General features: G+C 35.9%; 1 protein-coding gene across 1 annotated transcript; it reads left to right on the top strand.

Annotated features, from left to right (window-relative positions):
• The first annotated feature begins 2,671 nt into the window (after positions 1-2,671).
• On the top strand, positions 2,672-14,389 carry LOC145768511 (uncharacterized). The gene is made up of 17 exons (XM_082580017.1): positions 2,672-2,855; positions 4,134-4,275; positions 4,550-4,689; positions 5,424-5,614; positions 5,920-6,065; positions 6,366-6,483; positions 6,824-6,918; positions 7,303-7,551; positions 8,029-8,137; positions 8,427-8,587; positions 8,781-8,918; positions 9,342-9,475; positions 10,236-10,503; positions 10,585-10,738; positions 10,937-11,136; positions 11,549-11,604; positions 12,027-14,389. Exons 1-17 carry the CDS (start codon positions 2,716-2,718, stop codon positions 12,163-12,165), a joined length of 2,580 nt encoding a protein of 859 aa, XP_082436143.1. The 5' UTR covers positions 2,672-2,715; the 3' UTR covers positions 12,166-14,389.
• The last annotated feature ends 1,744 nt before the right edge of the window (positions 14,390-16,133 follow it).

Here is a 16,133-nt window from a genome sequence, read left to right as displayed (position 1 = left end):
GTAATATGTTTTTGTGTAATGTTTTCAATATTTTTCTGTAGTACGAGAGGTATAAAGCATTTATTTTATTTTTTGAAGATTTGTTTAGCAAAATTGAAACTTTCACTGCCAGATGGCATAATTGGTTTACACAACATGATCAAATGGCTTCGTTTGAACGATTCTGTTTTACTTCGTTAATCTTCAATCTAGTGATGAGAGAGACTCCTGACGTGAAGCCTATACTGTATATTCATCTGCTTCAATTGTTCTAATTCTTTTTATGCAAGGTAAAAGACGTTGATGAGCAGAAACTATATTATCCGAACAATCCTGAAATTGCAAGACTGAACCAAGCCAAAATTTTTATTTCAAGCCCAAAATAAGTATCAAAGTAATGTATCAAATAAAACAATTTATGTAATAATATCTTTCTTAAAGGAATATTTTGCCCTTCTGCCAAAGTTTTGCAACAAAAAATATTCTGGCCCAAAGCTACACGAAGCTCTTATAACAAGACACTGATTAGACTCAGTAAAATGACAAAAAAATATTCACGATAGGTTATGTAGCCCACAAAACATTTCTTAACTTCAAGGTGTTTTCAGTGTTGTATGTTGCCTGATGGTAGTGTGTAGTTTGCAGATACTGGAGTTAATGCGTTTCGTTTAGATAGAATCTGAAAACAAAATTCGTAGTACTAACAAGTGTAGGCTACATTGAAAAAACTTTTGTCAACTTCTCTTTATCGGAAAGGCAAATGACTGTCAAGCACTCTTGTACCAGAGCAAAGCCACTTAATTATGCCACGCGAGATACATTGGCCAACAAATAGAACACGAGCAATTTGCCGTTAAGTGTTTGACCTTTTTGAAATATTAAAGCGATGAAGGACCAACTGGGAGACATTCACTAGGACAACCAGACGAATGAATACGCCAACGGTCAATATTTCTTTTAACAAATGCCTTGTTTTGTGTCCCAACAACTTGCCTTTGTTTGACAGGGTATTTAATCTGCTTCTCCATTGTTGAAACTATTTACTGTACATAACGAAAGATATATGATACGTATGTGTACCATACACCTCGTAAAGTAGTTTTCTACTGAACAGCATCGCAATAATCGCTTTTACATCAGATCAACGATGTTTGACGTTTTATGCAATGACAAAAAGCTAGAAGTACGAACGTCGGAGTGGATCAGTAATTCTTAGAAGTGTACACTGCAAGCTAAGGCTATGCTTCTGGCTATGGATTTGAATGTGTTTATGGTAGTGAGCATTGGGCATAAGATGATATTTGTGTCCCTTAATAAAACCATTTTCTTATCTTGCACCACTGTGCTGCAAAATAAATTCGAAACGGTTTGTGGTAAAATTTAATTTCTTTTTTGTAATTTACTAACAAAAGAGCTTAGAACAAGCCGAGGAGTGCTGAGACTCTCGATACTATGGTTGCAGACAGTAATAGCTTTGTACTTGAAAAACTAACTCAAAGGAACAGCCTTTAACTGGACTAATACAAACTTCATATGGTAAGATAATATTAGTTTGAAAAATAAACACAATAATGCCCAGAACCATTTTACAGCATGAATAGCCAAGTGCCCTCCTACTTTTTTGTTGTAAGAGAAAGCCTTTTGTTCTTTAAGTATTGTTATAGAGACCTTTAAATAGATTTAAACTGCACTTCAATAAGCCAATGGATAAAGAAAAAAAGTTTTATATTCTTCACAGAGAAAACCGAAGTACAGCAGCTGTGCTCGCAAAATGTTCAGTTAATTTGACGACTGTATTTGATTATCTTTTAATATCTTCTTTTTTTTTTCACAAGAAGATGGCAGGAGATCACTACTTAAATTTTAGAAGTTCTCTGTTGTAAATTACTTTATCAATGTATTTTGTGATATAGGCTACGTAAAAGAATATGAAATAAACCTTAGCTACAACATGGCCACCTAAAGAGGGAGATGGCTACAATTTATCCGGTTAGTTTGCATCAGTTAGACCTATATATTTCTTACAACCGGCAAGGAAGCCACAGTTTCGAACTCATCAGTACGCCTACATTTAAAATATGTCTTTTTATAGAAGTGTGATAAAAAGGTACATCAACTTGTTATGTCACAGTGATGTTGCAAGAACAACACAATTTTTTTAGTTTCTAATCGTTCACGATTTTCTGGAGAGGAGTGTGGCAGAATGTGAAAAGCTGTGAATAATTTCAACCTTTTGTTTGCGGGGGGGTTGTAATCGCTTGAGGCTTAATTTTAAGGCGAAGGGGCAAAGTCCGTAAGCTATTTGTTGGTTTACAATGTGTCTTCGGCAAGGGCACAACGGCTTGACAGAAGTCTATGCAAATAAAATGGTTGTATTTTACAAAGCGCTTTGTTTGAACAATTGTTGTTTTGTTCTTTTAGTTTCTTGCAAGACAGGTCACATAAACTATATTGATATTTTCAAAGTTTTATTTAGAGTTTTTCAAACGGTTTGAACATCAATCTAAATAAATAGGCTAGCTACCATTTACCTGGGTATCTCAGCTGTAGGCCTAACACGCAAGGCAACAAATGGCTTTGCATTGCATGCCTATGGATTAAATGCCTTAGTGTTAACACGTTACTATTTTCTCATTTTTGCATCATGAAATTCAGTGAGAACATATCTTACTTTTTAATTTTTACAGAAAAGTACTGTAGGAAATTTGCAGTGGTTGAAACGTCAAATCTTGCGTGATGGCTGCCGTCCAAGCATCACTGCCACTCAGCCACTTCTACAGAGAAACGCTAGGATCTGAAAGTTTGTCACAGAATCTCAGATCTAGTGAACTTTTCACTCCTCTAGAGGTCGACAGGATTACAGTGAGCCCCAGCAGGTAAACGATAGTTGCCTATACTACGAATAATCTAACGTACATCTAGTGGCGTACGCAGTGGAGGGACTTTGAACTATGGATTTCGTATTTGCTTAGTCTATAATAGTGGTGGGCAACCTACGGCCCGTGGGCCGGATCCGGTCCGAAAGCAACGTTCGTACGGCCGCGACAACATTCAAAACTGCTCCATGTATCCGACCCATGAGCGTGAGGCCGTGACCGCATTAAAAGTTGGTGTGTTTTCTGGTTTACCAGATGTAATTTATGCTGTATATCTCTTATATGTAGCCTACCAGCGTGTTTTTTAGGCAACAAAAAGGTTTTTTAAGCCAACCACTGATACTGATAGGCCTATAGACGCAGTGAACATGTCATAGGTTATACACATGTTATGCACTCTAGATTATTAAAATTCATATGTTAAAATTGCTGTGTGTGTGTATGTGCATTAGAACTGTGTCATATAATTGTGCTGAGTGGGCAGAAGATCAGAAAAGATAAAGTTGTAGAGTCGCAAAGTCTTTGAAGCAACAGTTTTTGTTCTTTACAAAGATACAGAAAAGTGAAAGAAATATTCAAGGGAGTTGCGCAGTGTCAAAGCTGACAGCAAAAACCATGTATGGAAGAGGAATTCGTAAAGGAATGCTTGATGGCAGTTGAAAAGATCGTTTGTCCAGAGAAAAAGCGGTTATTTTCAATCATCAGCTTTTCCAAGGGCAGTTACAAGACGAATTGAAGACATCTCTGTGTATGTGAGGGAGTTAAAAGACGTTGAAAGGACAATATCAAAGTGAGCCAAAGAAAACAATACCAGAATAGGTTTAACATTGAACAAATACGAGTTGAAAGACTTGACGTTAAGTTTTCCTACTCTTATGTTATTGAATAAGTATCCTTGCGGCTAGCCTCCGCATAATCACTACATCAATTGGCCCGCACATGCAAAAGGTTGCCCACTCCTGGTCCATAACAACATTGCTATTCGGTTTGACAGTGCTATCAAAAACATACTAATGCTGTACTCCACTTTGTTGAATTACTGAAACTTTTTTAAAAGAGAGGCAAAGCCCAATGCCCCTTTCTTGCGCACGCCATTGCACATATCCCTCAACAAGTATTCAATAGCAACCGTTTTAACGGATAAACGCTTAAATAGATTTTAAATAGACAAATATTTGTGTCAGTTCGAAATTAAACCGTGAGCTTTATTGGGATCCAACAATCTTGTGAGATTATTTATTTTCATTTAAAGTAAAACTAAGTGTTTGTTTTGATTAGATTTGAAAAATATCGATCCAGTCTTGAAAAGAAGCCCCGTCTTCCTTGGGGTCGCTTGAGAGACTATGGAGGATTGCAGAAGGTCCAACTCCCAGAAGAGTTTATTAAACTCAGAGGATATCCTCCTGAAGTTGTCCAAAAGGTGATTGTGAGACTTTAAAGTTCTAGAATTGTGGCTAACAGGGTGGGAGAGCACTTTTTTCCTTGAAAGGTGCCAAATGTTAAATACTTGCGTAAAAGATTTATTACAAGTCGTATCATATAACAAAATGTTTTTTCATATTAAACAAAACTCGAATTTGATTAATTAAACAGAACCTTTTTTACCAGTTCCACTAGCTTCATGGTTTTCAGTACAAGTCTAGTAGAAGGTCGTCACTTTTGATTTGGTGTTTCATAACGTTTTCTACGCGCAGGGCCATCGACACTATGGCACAGGGGCAAGTGACGTGCGAGACTTGAAAGAAGAACAATATTATGATATCACGCCTCTTAGTAAAAGTCACGTACGAACTAGTGATCAAGTGCTGCCGCCTTCCCCCAGTAAAGAAATGAAGTAAGAAGCGACCTAATATTTAACCTTGCTAAACGTAAGATGTTACATCGCTTTTTCGCTATCTCGTAGTTTTAATAAACACTTTCACTTTTTATTGCTTGTACTTAGTTCAAAGCTTCCTTTCCCTGTTGTCCATTTTTACCATTGGGTAGTTTAAGTCTGAAAATACAGTACTACTGTTTTAACACATACTGTATTTTATACCTTGTTTTGTGTCCATAACTCCCTATTGTAATTTATGAGCCAATGTATGAAAATTGGAGACCTTAGCTAATAAAAAAATTGCCAAAAGATTGTAGGCTACCATTTGTGATATACTCAGTGGCGTAGCTAGGGGGCGGACCGCCCCGGGCGGCACGTCTGGGGGCGGAACTTTCAGACTACGATTTTTGATTTTGATTATAATCTGATAAAAAAAACGCATTTCATTTTCACATGCATTTTCTTGAAGGGGCGGCAAAATCTGAATCCGCCCCGGGCGGCACATTCCGGCACATTCCCTAGCTACGCCACTGGATATACTGGAGGTCTACTAGCATGACTGTAACAAAACATAGCCAACACCAACGACATTTTCATCAACTTTACTTATGCCTAATTTTTACCTCAAAGAGCTTTAAAGCAATAGAACAATATTTAGTAGAAATAGCATCAAAGCTGTAACCCGTATTACTTTCTTTTAAAATTTGCGTTATGCTTGGCTCACTAACCACATGTTTTTCAATCTTTTACAGTGAAAGACGCATCGATCTTCCCTTCCCGGCAGAGCATCCATATTCTTCACACATGCCTCGCTTTGCCCTCTTCCCTTCTTTCAAATCACCTGACGATCCTGTTACAGGTGATCCAGCAAGAAGCAGTCGTCCCATTCATTCCGATACTCCAGCTACAGCTCTAAATGTGGTGGTGGTCAACAAGGCAAAAGGTATGATGCGAAGCAAAACACACAATATTGAACTATTTTGCTCGTTAAAGATGGACTTGATAGGTTAAAAATGGATTTGTTAACAATATCTAGGAAATTTATATAATAATTTTATATAATAAAATTAAGGTAAAAAAATATATTTTTAGATTTCTTTTAGCATTTGACTGATATCTGTGGCTTACTATTAACATACCAATTACCCAGTTTGAGTAGTTAATACGTATCTTTTTATTGAGTAAAACTGAGTAAACATTTATGCCTGGAATTCTAATAAATTGGAAATTGTCATTTTTGTGACTCAGGAGCTCCATTCAGAAGAGAAGTTCAAGACTATCCGCATGAAAGTGAGAAAGAAGCTCTTACGTGGAATGGAGAAAACGACTTTTATCAATTAATGAAATCGACAGATTGCGGTAAACAGCCATACTATCCAACACCACCAAAGACAGTAAGTGTGCGCTCAATTCAGTTGTTTTCGTTGCTTTCGTCTCACTTTCACTAGCACAAAGTGTTTCATTGCAAATTTCAAACGGATCCAACGTTTAATGAAATATCATTGGTTTAGGCTAGAGAGAATGTTATTCTCATGAAATTTCAATAATTGCTTCATGTCAGAACCTGTCGGAGTATATTACGCCAACAAGTTTTGTTTCAACAGAACGTGCTGTTTATCAAACGCCTTTTTGTAAAAACGCTCCAGAGACTGTCATATCATAGCCTACACTTCAAATTTGTTTTTTCTTTATAGGTTCATCCAAACTTACGCTTGAGAGACGATGACCAGCGACTGGAATTGCGCACTGTGAACTCGTTACGCAATCTCGAGCGAGACCAATGGAAAACCACTTACGACTACAATTACACTGGTTTGTAGTTGTACGACAATCTTTTCTTATTCTCTTATTTTATAAAATCTTATTTTATATCAATAGCTTATTACTTATGGACAGCTACACACAAAGCTTTAGTTCGACGTTGAACTAATGTTAAAAGAACGTAGTTTGCTAGCCAGAATTAAATAACAATGCGATCTCGTTCAAGTAATTGTTTAATGACAACAATTTTACGTTAAAAATGTGTTGCAAAATAAAGACCAGCCTTTTATTTCATTTTTAAAATCAAAGACAAAAAATTATTCTTATTGAGAGTAATTCAGTGAAAATTCAACCACAACACACGGAGTTTTAAAGGCTGTAATTTTAACAGGAAGCGGTCCATCAAACGCTTTGCATCTAGATGACTATCACAAGAAGATGGTGGATGAGATAACCGGTCATGAAGAGACCAGACACCACGAGATGGTATGTAATAGAAGAACATTTTCATGTATAATAACTTTGCTTTTCTGTAGTAAGATGGTGTTTTGCTTAGGGCTCTCTCCAAAACTTGACATTTGGGTTCGATTTCTACGGCACGCAACCGCTCTTTGAATCAATAATGGAATTAGTAACCGTTTTCAAACTGGCTGAAGCCAAAAAGAGAGCTGGTCCAGTCAAATTGTTCCCAGTAACACAGAAGACATGCCTTAAGTTACATGTACAAATGATTTATCAGCTCAGAATTTACCATTCTTAATTTATGCTTTATCAAAACCATGAAGACCTAAACAATATAAATAACGATATCAAAAATGTATGTTAAAAGTGAAGAAGTTGAAAAGATTAGCTTTCTATTTCTACGTGTAGATTCCCGCAACAACGCCAATATTTACTTCACCACGTCCACTGGAGGGAAGATACGCACGCTTGTACCAACAAAGAAAACCAATCGAAGCTGGGATCCGCTATCCAGAGGAAAATCCGGCTCCTGATAGTCTGGATGTGATGGATCATCGGGAGTACGTTTCTCTTCCTGGAACACCACAGCCGTCCAGAAGGAAAGATGAGTGGTATATTACGGGAAGGAAGTCATCAGACCCGGCTTTGGGAACACAGGTAAGATATACTGTATTTTTTTAGGGAGGGCAAAATAAAATGGAAATTTATGTCGATATGAAAAAACTAATCACTTTAAATATTACAGCGCTTTTACTATCTGAGACTTTCTCACGTTTCATTTAGGTTTTGAGCTTACTTATGGAATTTGCTTAGATTTAGAAATGAAATTAAATGAAACCTTTGCAGAAGCTTATTCATACTTATTCTCGGAGAGGTTTTGAACCACTGATACACGTCCGATCAGCGAAATTGTCAGAGTGAAATTCCCAATAATTGTGGAATTGTTGTTGTCTGAAAATTTTTTGATCTACAAAGTGTCACTAACTGGAAAGCTGTCCATAAGTTGAGTTATTGAAGTGCACACGCCGGGAATCGAACCACCGTTGCTTGAACTTGCCTTTACTTTGTTCACAAAGTCGGTCTTGGGCTTGTGGTTTGACAAGAACTACTTGATTTTATTTGTTGCATTTGCAGGAGCCGAAGAGCAGCCAGAAGATGGGCTTCAAATCAGAACTCGCTCCTCCAGACCCTCACCATGACGAGCAGTGGAAGACAATGCAGTTCACTAGACACCCAGATCATGGTATGCCAGCCTTTTATCAGTTTTTTACAACAAAGGCTCCCTGTTCTTTTGATCCATTTTTAGAAAAACATAAGTCTTTATTGTAAAAATTCAGTGCAGGCTTCTTTCCATTCAGATTGACCAGAATTTTTAACCACTTTGTTTTAAAAGTGTTTATTTTAGTCAGAATTGAATTTTACGTTTGATTTCTAGGGTTTTTTTAACCTTTATCATTTCTTTTTAACATGATCACTTGAAATTATAAGCTTAGTCATTAAAGTAAATCAAATTTAATGATTCAATGGTTTAGGGATTCAAAAAGTTGAGAAGAAACAAAAGGAAACTCTGCATCCTCAGGATGCAGGAGAATACGATTATCTTCCCAAGTCTGTGGAAGAATACGTCAAGCTTCCAGAAGTGACGCAGCACTACTTGCAAGACTACCAAAATGAGAGAAGCAAAAATTTTAAAGTAATTTGAAAACACACTACATTTTTATAGTAAATGAACAGTATAGCCTAATACGGTACTGTAAGTTTTTGAAATATTTTGTTTTCATGCAAAAAAAAGCTCGTCTTAATCAAAGAGCGACGCTTAGTTAGATTTATCATAATACGATTTACTGAATTTGAAAAAGAGCAATGCCGCATCTTGTCATGTGCAGAACATCGAAAATAGACACGAGATGAAGAAGCTAGAATTTCAGTACGACCCTGGTCAGGACATGCATGCACTGAGGAACAAAGTTGATCAAGTGGGAACGAGGGTGCAGCCAAAGGCACTAGACCAGCACACTCTGCAGGTAGGCTGCTTTGGATAAAGGATGTCTACAAGATTTGAAAATGAATTTTACGACTAAGGTGAAAACAAAGCTAGAACTTTTACCAAATAAGCATAAATCTTTGCAATGCAAAAGCCTTATCTCGAGGGGTGGTATTGCCAACCACAAAATATAAAGGGGTCTGGGCAACTCAAAAAATTATTATATATTAGCCTATATTAAAAAATGGTTAAAACCCCTGGTTTTGATGCTTGAAGTAGGTAGATTCTGTATATTAATGTAGTAGCATCAGGAAATTAGTAATTAGATCTAGGGATAAACCACTTACAGCCTTAACTGCACAAAGAAGTTATACTAGAGCAGTTAATCTTTGGCCTCATCACCTATTCTAAGACAGACCTTTGAGGATTACAAACAAGTAACATCGATGACGTTTCTTAAAAGGTTGAAGATGATCAAGAACGTCTGCATCAGTTGCGAATCAAGCACAAAGAAGACAAGGAAAGATTCAACACTGGATTAAAATTCTCAACTGAAAACATATGCGACCGAGGGACAATATCCGATCTTCATGATAGGTGAGCAGGCTACTAACATGAATATTGGTTTACATTTTTCTTTAGTGGTGTAACTTGAATAAAACCTTAATTTTGAAGCCAAAGCGAGTGTAGAATCACAGAGAAGATGAAAGCTGGTTGTTTACTTTTGGTTTAGATACTAATCTTTACAACAAATTAAGCCTTTTGTACAAAATGATGATTTTTTTTAATAAATGCTAAAAAGGACGAGATATTTAGAAGTAATAAGTAGAAGTAATGACATTTGCTATGTTTTTTTTTCGATGTTGACAAACTATTTTTTAATCTTTAATGTATTTTTCTGCTTTTAAACATACAGTACGTTTTCAACATTTTGCTTAACCAGAAGCTTAGTCACGTTATTAGTATTATTCTTAACTATCTTAAGCACAAAGCAGGAACGACAGGCTGCAAGCTATAGGCCAAGAAAAAAAACTGCGATAAAATGTAGGCTAATGCTAAGTTGGTAACTCTAACAACACACCTACAGTTATAATTTAACTGGGTGTTAGTTTTGTAATTTTGATTTGATAAGTTTGCGTTTACCATTACCACTAAAGATTGTTTACCTATTTGTGTAAAGAAAGCTGAAAATTTAAATGAATTCAAAACTCGCTTGAAAACATTCTATTTTTTAACATTATGACTGAAAAATACTGTATTATTTTTTCACCATCGTCATGTACAGCGCCCTGAAGCATAATTTGCACTGTGTCAATGTGGCGCTATATGAATGTTGTTAATATGATTTTTATTTCAGACAGTTGGAAGGATTTTCTGATCCCCCTAAAACATGGAGAAAAAGTACCCATGTAGTAGCTTCTCCTCGACAAAACCACAAAGGAGCTATTTATGACTACATCAGCAAGACTAACCCTTTCTCTTTAAGTTTGGATGCAACAAAAAGCTTGCCAGATTTAAGAACTCCAAAGTCTAAAGAGTCAAGAAGTTCATCAACAGGATCAATTCTTAAAGTTTCAGGATCTCCTCCACGAATCGGAACTAGCAGAAGCATATCTTTTAATGAGGTTAATAGAGACTCTCTCAGTTGATATTTTATATCATGCTTCCTTGTGGTAACTGCTTTAACCTTGAAATTATATTTTCAGGTTGTTCGAGTTGCTACTTCAGAATATGGATCCAGATTTAAACTATCTTCATCACCTTTATCATCTTCCAATAGCAGTTTAGATTCTCCACCACGTGCAAGATCAGCGACTCCTCTTCCAACAAGATCAGTTAACGAGCCCTCAGTTTATAACGGTAATCATTTAAACAAAAAATCTTCAAGCCATATTTTTTTGCATCGAAAAAGAGTACAATGAAGAAGAACTAGATGAAATTAAATTTAGCTGTATTCTCATGTATTTTCTTTTTCTCACACTAACTAAAAAGTAAACTAAGCATTCCCTTTATTCAAAAGACTACATTGTACCATAGCTAATCCAAAGATTTTTTCAGGAATATCTTCCACCGGCCCAGGATTACGTCCCAGCAGCAGTTTTCCTCACGAGAACTTCACTCCTCTATCTCGAGATAACTGGAGATGGAACTTTGACACAAGATTAGATGCAAAGTTTGATCCTGTCCGCTGGTCTCCTCAACCATCATCTCCAAGACCTCAGTCGTCTCTTTTGGATATTCAAAATAACTGGAGCAAGGTAGCCTATGACTACTGTATTTATGCCATAAAATGCCATAACTTATTTCAGCCGACAAAACCTAATTCTCTGCTTTATAGCAAATGTGTATTATTTGCAGATTAAAAAACTAATAGTCAAGAAAGCCAATCTGTGTAGCCATCTTCAAGCATGTCATTAAAAAGGTCAAATATTCTTTCAATAATAACATTGTAAATAAAGCAACTGCTCCTTTTCCTTTATAACGCTTTTGTTCCAACAAATAAATTGATAGCCTATACATTAAATTGTAAGTGTAAATATTATTTTTCAATTTTTTAACGCGGCCACTTCTACACAAGTGGTCACTTCTACCCAGTTTTCCGACTACCGGTACCTGATTAGGCTGGCACAAGCCTACAGTTAGTTTTATAATGTATTTACAATGTTTCAGTCTGATGCCCACAAACGGCTGCATGAAAGTCTTCCAGAACAAGCACCAGATATGAGGTTTGTTTTCTTGTGCATTTCATTGTTGGTGTATTCAAACTACTGTAGGTCTATCTATCCAGCTGGAAGAGGTAGCCTGTGGGTAACTGTTGTGGGTGTGGTTAGTTTGTTTGATGATACAATTTGATTTTTCATCTCAATTCGTCAGTGCGCTATTTAATGTTTTTTTAACAATTCTTTTGACCCCACTCGTAACCAAGAAATAAATTTTAGAAAATATATCAAAGAAAATGATTTATAACTACATGTTTATTTAATGATGCCCTTTAGTAGTGGATTAATACAACGAACATTTTTAACAAGGAGCATCGATAAAATACCACATGATTTTCCGTTTTTGCCTTAACACAGCTACGACAATCACAAATAACAATTTCATCACAACTGGACAAAGTTGACATAACAAGCTTGCACTTTTTCAGAGATCACACTCGTTTGTATGAGGTTGCTGATAAGTCGGCTGACCTGCGCCACCATCATTCTATCAAGCACAGAGAAAAACGGCACAACTTCTACGGTTTTAACAGCTATCATTTCTACAATGGAAACGCTATCGTGTAAACTGTGAAGTAACCTACTCCTTCTACTGGAGCCGAAATTAACAGCAAGTTTTGTTTCATAAAGTTGTTTAAAGTAAACTTGATCTTTAGTACTTTCTTCTTTTTCATGTTTTTCCTGGTATACTGTGAGCTTTTACGTGAACAATTTTGCGTCAGATTTTTCATAAAAAACGTGTTTTTTGCTGAAAGTCATTTAAGCGGTTGCTTAATTAATGCTTTACATTTGCTGATAGAAGCAATAATATTAAATTAAAACATTTAACAAAAATTCTGAAACTCACATAGTTTTTTTTTTTTTTTCTTGTCATTAGGTGTATTTCAAGTAGATTGAAACATTGCGTTGATATTGTGTATCTCTTCCCTAATACCAATTGGTACCTTTATAATAAAGCACATATTCCCAGAGAGATCAGTTTTTAAAATTGATCTTGTAATGTAAAGTGTGAAAAGAGTAGATTTCAACGGCTGGAAACTGATCGCTTTTCAAGTCATTTTGCTTTGTTTGAAGACAAGTTTAAAACATTTGATGAAAGTTGAACTGTTTAAAATTTATTGTGAACCACACATGTCCTTCGCTTCTAATTGTAATACTTTAGCTTGGAAACACTGAAAATGATGTAAAACGTTGAACAGTCCTCAATATTAGTAAAGTTTAACATCTTGCAAAACGAGTGTTTGTCCTTTTAGATTTATGCTGTTTGTTTACTGATTGTCTTATAACAAAACTGATAAGACGCACTGCTTTATGATGTGTAGATGCCTATACGCCTTCGGTCATCTTGTCCCTCGATTTACCGTCGTAAAAAGGTGTTGAATAATCCTGTATTTGCTTGTGCTGTGTGTTATTTGTGTTATGTTACGTGTTCATGCGTATGTTTGTGTTACATACAACAAGAAGTCAAGTACGATTCGTGGTAACTTTATTTGCAAAATAATAACAGCAACAACAACAACAAGGAACAAAGATTATTGTCAACTACCAGCGCCAACAATAGCGTTACGCCATTTTTGCAACACAACTTTTATTTCACATTCCTTGATGTTTCCAGATGGTATAAAATAATATAGGTCACGAACTCTATTTAAGAAGTTTTAATTGGAAAAAGTATTCCTTGCTGCCATTTACGGACAAGTGACGAATAGCAAGTTTATTTGTAATAGTGCTAACTGCCAGTGATGACCGTAAACAACTTGTAATGTTTTTTTCTCATAATCAAATAGTGAACATCATTTGGCACATCAGAATATAACAAAGATGTAAAACAGTTCAATTTGTCAAAATTTTATCTGATATCACGTTACAAAATTTGATTGCTTTCCATTATGCTTACACAAAAGTTGTAACGGTCATTGGTCAGCCTTAAAAAGTTTTTAGTTTTTACATTAATTTCATGCTAATATGTGTTTGAGTCGCGTGCCATTGATAGGTTTGATGTTAGACCATGATGTGTGTTTTGTTTTTAGTTTGTTTATTGTTAGATGTATTTTATGTTTTTTCTTTAAGTTGAAAGTACAACAAACTTATCATCTGTGTGATTAGTGATATAGTACAAGAAGACTACACTGGGCAAAAGTCATGTTATTTCCACCGACAACATTGACTTACAATAAACAACCAAGGTTTTGTGGAAGTTGGTCTACTGCACCTGTAAAATGTGTAGTTGTGCACTGTACTGTACATTTTGTACTCATATAAATTAGGAAATTTTCACTTTATTATTCTGTTTTCTTTTTGTGTTTTAAATTTTAAAATTGTTCTGAGGTGTTGTCACCGTACCAAGTTTTAAACTGAATATCTCATTTCGGTTTCAAGGGCGTTATGATGGTTGGGCTTTGTCACTTCTACCTTTTTCTAAACCACTGCTACATTTGACATGTATTGTTTTCGTTGTGATGGTCACAAATAAAATAAATTTAATTGAACTGAACACATTGCATTATATAGTGCAGCGGCTAAAAATTGCACCATCGTCTCTAGATATTGCATTTTGTTCAATTATAAACGTAGCCTAACGATTGGATAAATTGTTTTAAAACTTTTCAACTGTTTTGCTTTTAGCTAAAGTGTTATGTAGAGTATTTTTGGGACAAATACTTTTAGAACTTTTAACGGAATGCTTGTGAGATTTAAAAAACATGTAGATCTGAACTGCTAAAAAACGCATAGAAAGCTTTAAAAAAAAACAATTGAACTATTTTTTTATTAAAATTTGTAGTTGACCTGTTGCAATTGTATTTTGTCGCACTGCGGTCAGTGCCTCCTCGTTAACCGCCAGTAGGACAATTGAACTTGACAATTGACTACATGTTGAAAGCGCTTGAGAGACTGGACTAAACGTGCTTTCGAAACACTTTTCAGCATTTGTAAGTGGGGTCATGAGCAACTGAGCATAGCTTCCTAACTACTACAGTGCACTATGGAAATCAATTTCACAGTTGTCAGCCAACGTGACTTTGGGTGAAAAAACAGAAAAAAAAACATAAAAAAAGAAAGAATTGAACAAAATGGGCATTTTACAACATTTTCGGCTAAAAGACGAATTTTTTGGGTATATCATCATGAAACTACGTTTGTGTGCATTTCATAGAATTTAAACACAGTCTGTAGAACCATTTAACTTTATTGGCGTTTCAATATAGGCTACTGTAATATTGCCCTTATAATCATAAAAATGAATAAATCAAACATCCACAAAATTTTCAATAATACTGTAGCCTATCGAAAATCCAAGCACTGTGGCAAATAAGAAACGCAAGAAAAATCATGTACGAGTCGTCTTCTCTTCTGCTTCGTCATGTCTGTAAAGCATATAGCTGTGAATTTGATTTATGATTTTGCAACATGTATGGATAATGTCCAAATGAGACCTTTGCACGAAGGCAATCAAAATGCCCGTCTAAGAAATTACAGGCCTTGTGCAGAAGGTTAGTCCAGGGTCATTTATTTCGTGACTTCTTTCAATGCTTGATTAACCTGAATGTGTCTGTGAGCCATGGGCTGAGTAATGAGTATAAACCCGCCGTCAAAGTTTGGAACAAGAAATTAAAAAGGCTAGAAGTTCAATCTCTCCGTTTGCTCAGTAGTTAAGGGCCCGACAAGATCAAGCGGCGCTGGTTCGGCTCTGGGAGTGTGCGCTTGATTCCTCGGCAAGAACACTTAAACAACTATCGGAAACTTTACTTTGTCAATCTTGGTAACCGGTCCTGTATCAGTGGTTCAAAGCCTCTATTTGTATGCAAAGCGGCCAGGACTTATCATAGACTTTGTCAGTCTGAGGATAAAAATTCAAAACCAAAAAAATATCTACCAAACCAGTCTATTCAAAGTTTTATTAACTCATCTTGGCAATAAAAAAAGTTCACTGGTTGGTCTCGAACTAAAAAGTTCATAAACTTTAAACAGACAACCTCTAGCTTTAGAGTTCGACCGCTTTATTGGTGATAAAAGAAATGCTGGTTTTAACCGCAATAGGCTATGTAAGAACAAGCTGTAGGCAAGCATCATTATTGCAACAAATATTCTTCAGCTTAAACTTGAATGAATCACAATTAGCCTGTTTTAATCAAATTTATAGAGCACTTCTGTTAGCATCGACTACTCTTAAAAACTGATGAAAACTACAAGATTTTGTGATAAAATAAAATTCTTCATTGATTAGGTTTTCTTTTCTCGCCCAACGCTCAAGTTCACAGTAGATACCACTACGCCTTGCAGGTTTGCATTTTTTGTTCCATATAAAATAGAATTTGTTATCTGACTCATCGATAGTGCGTCCGCTCGGGAGCCGTCCACACATCCAAACACTCAGCAGGCACACCATACTTTTATGGATAGGACCTAATAGGGAGGCAAGGGAGCACTTCTGACCGAAAGGACCCACCACAGAGATAATAATTTTGAGAATAGATGAAAGGTTATTGGGTACCTCAAACTTATCTACCTGCCTCAGCTTTCCTCTTGCTGATGTT

The sequence above is a fragment of the Aplidium turbinatum genome, chromosome 4, assembly GCF_918807975.1.
Source record: "Aplidium turbinatum chromosome 4, kaAplTurb1.1, whole genome shotgun sequence".
Taxonomy (NCBI): Eukaryota; Metazoa; Chordata; class Ascidiacea; order Aplousobranchia; family Polyclinidae; genus Aplidium; species Aplidium turbinatum.
Note: the sequence above shows the minus strand (reverse complement) of the source record. Positions and strands in the feature narration are given on the sequence as shown.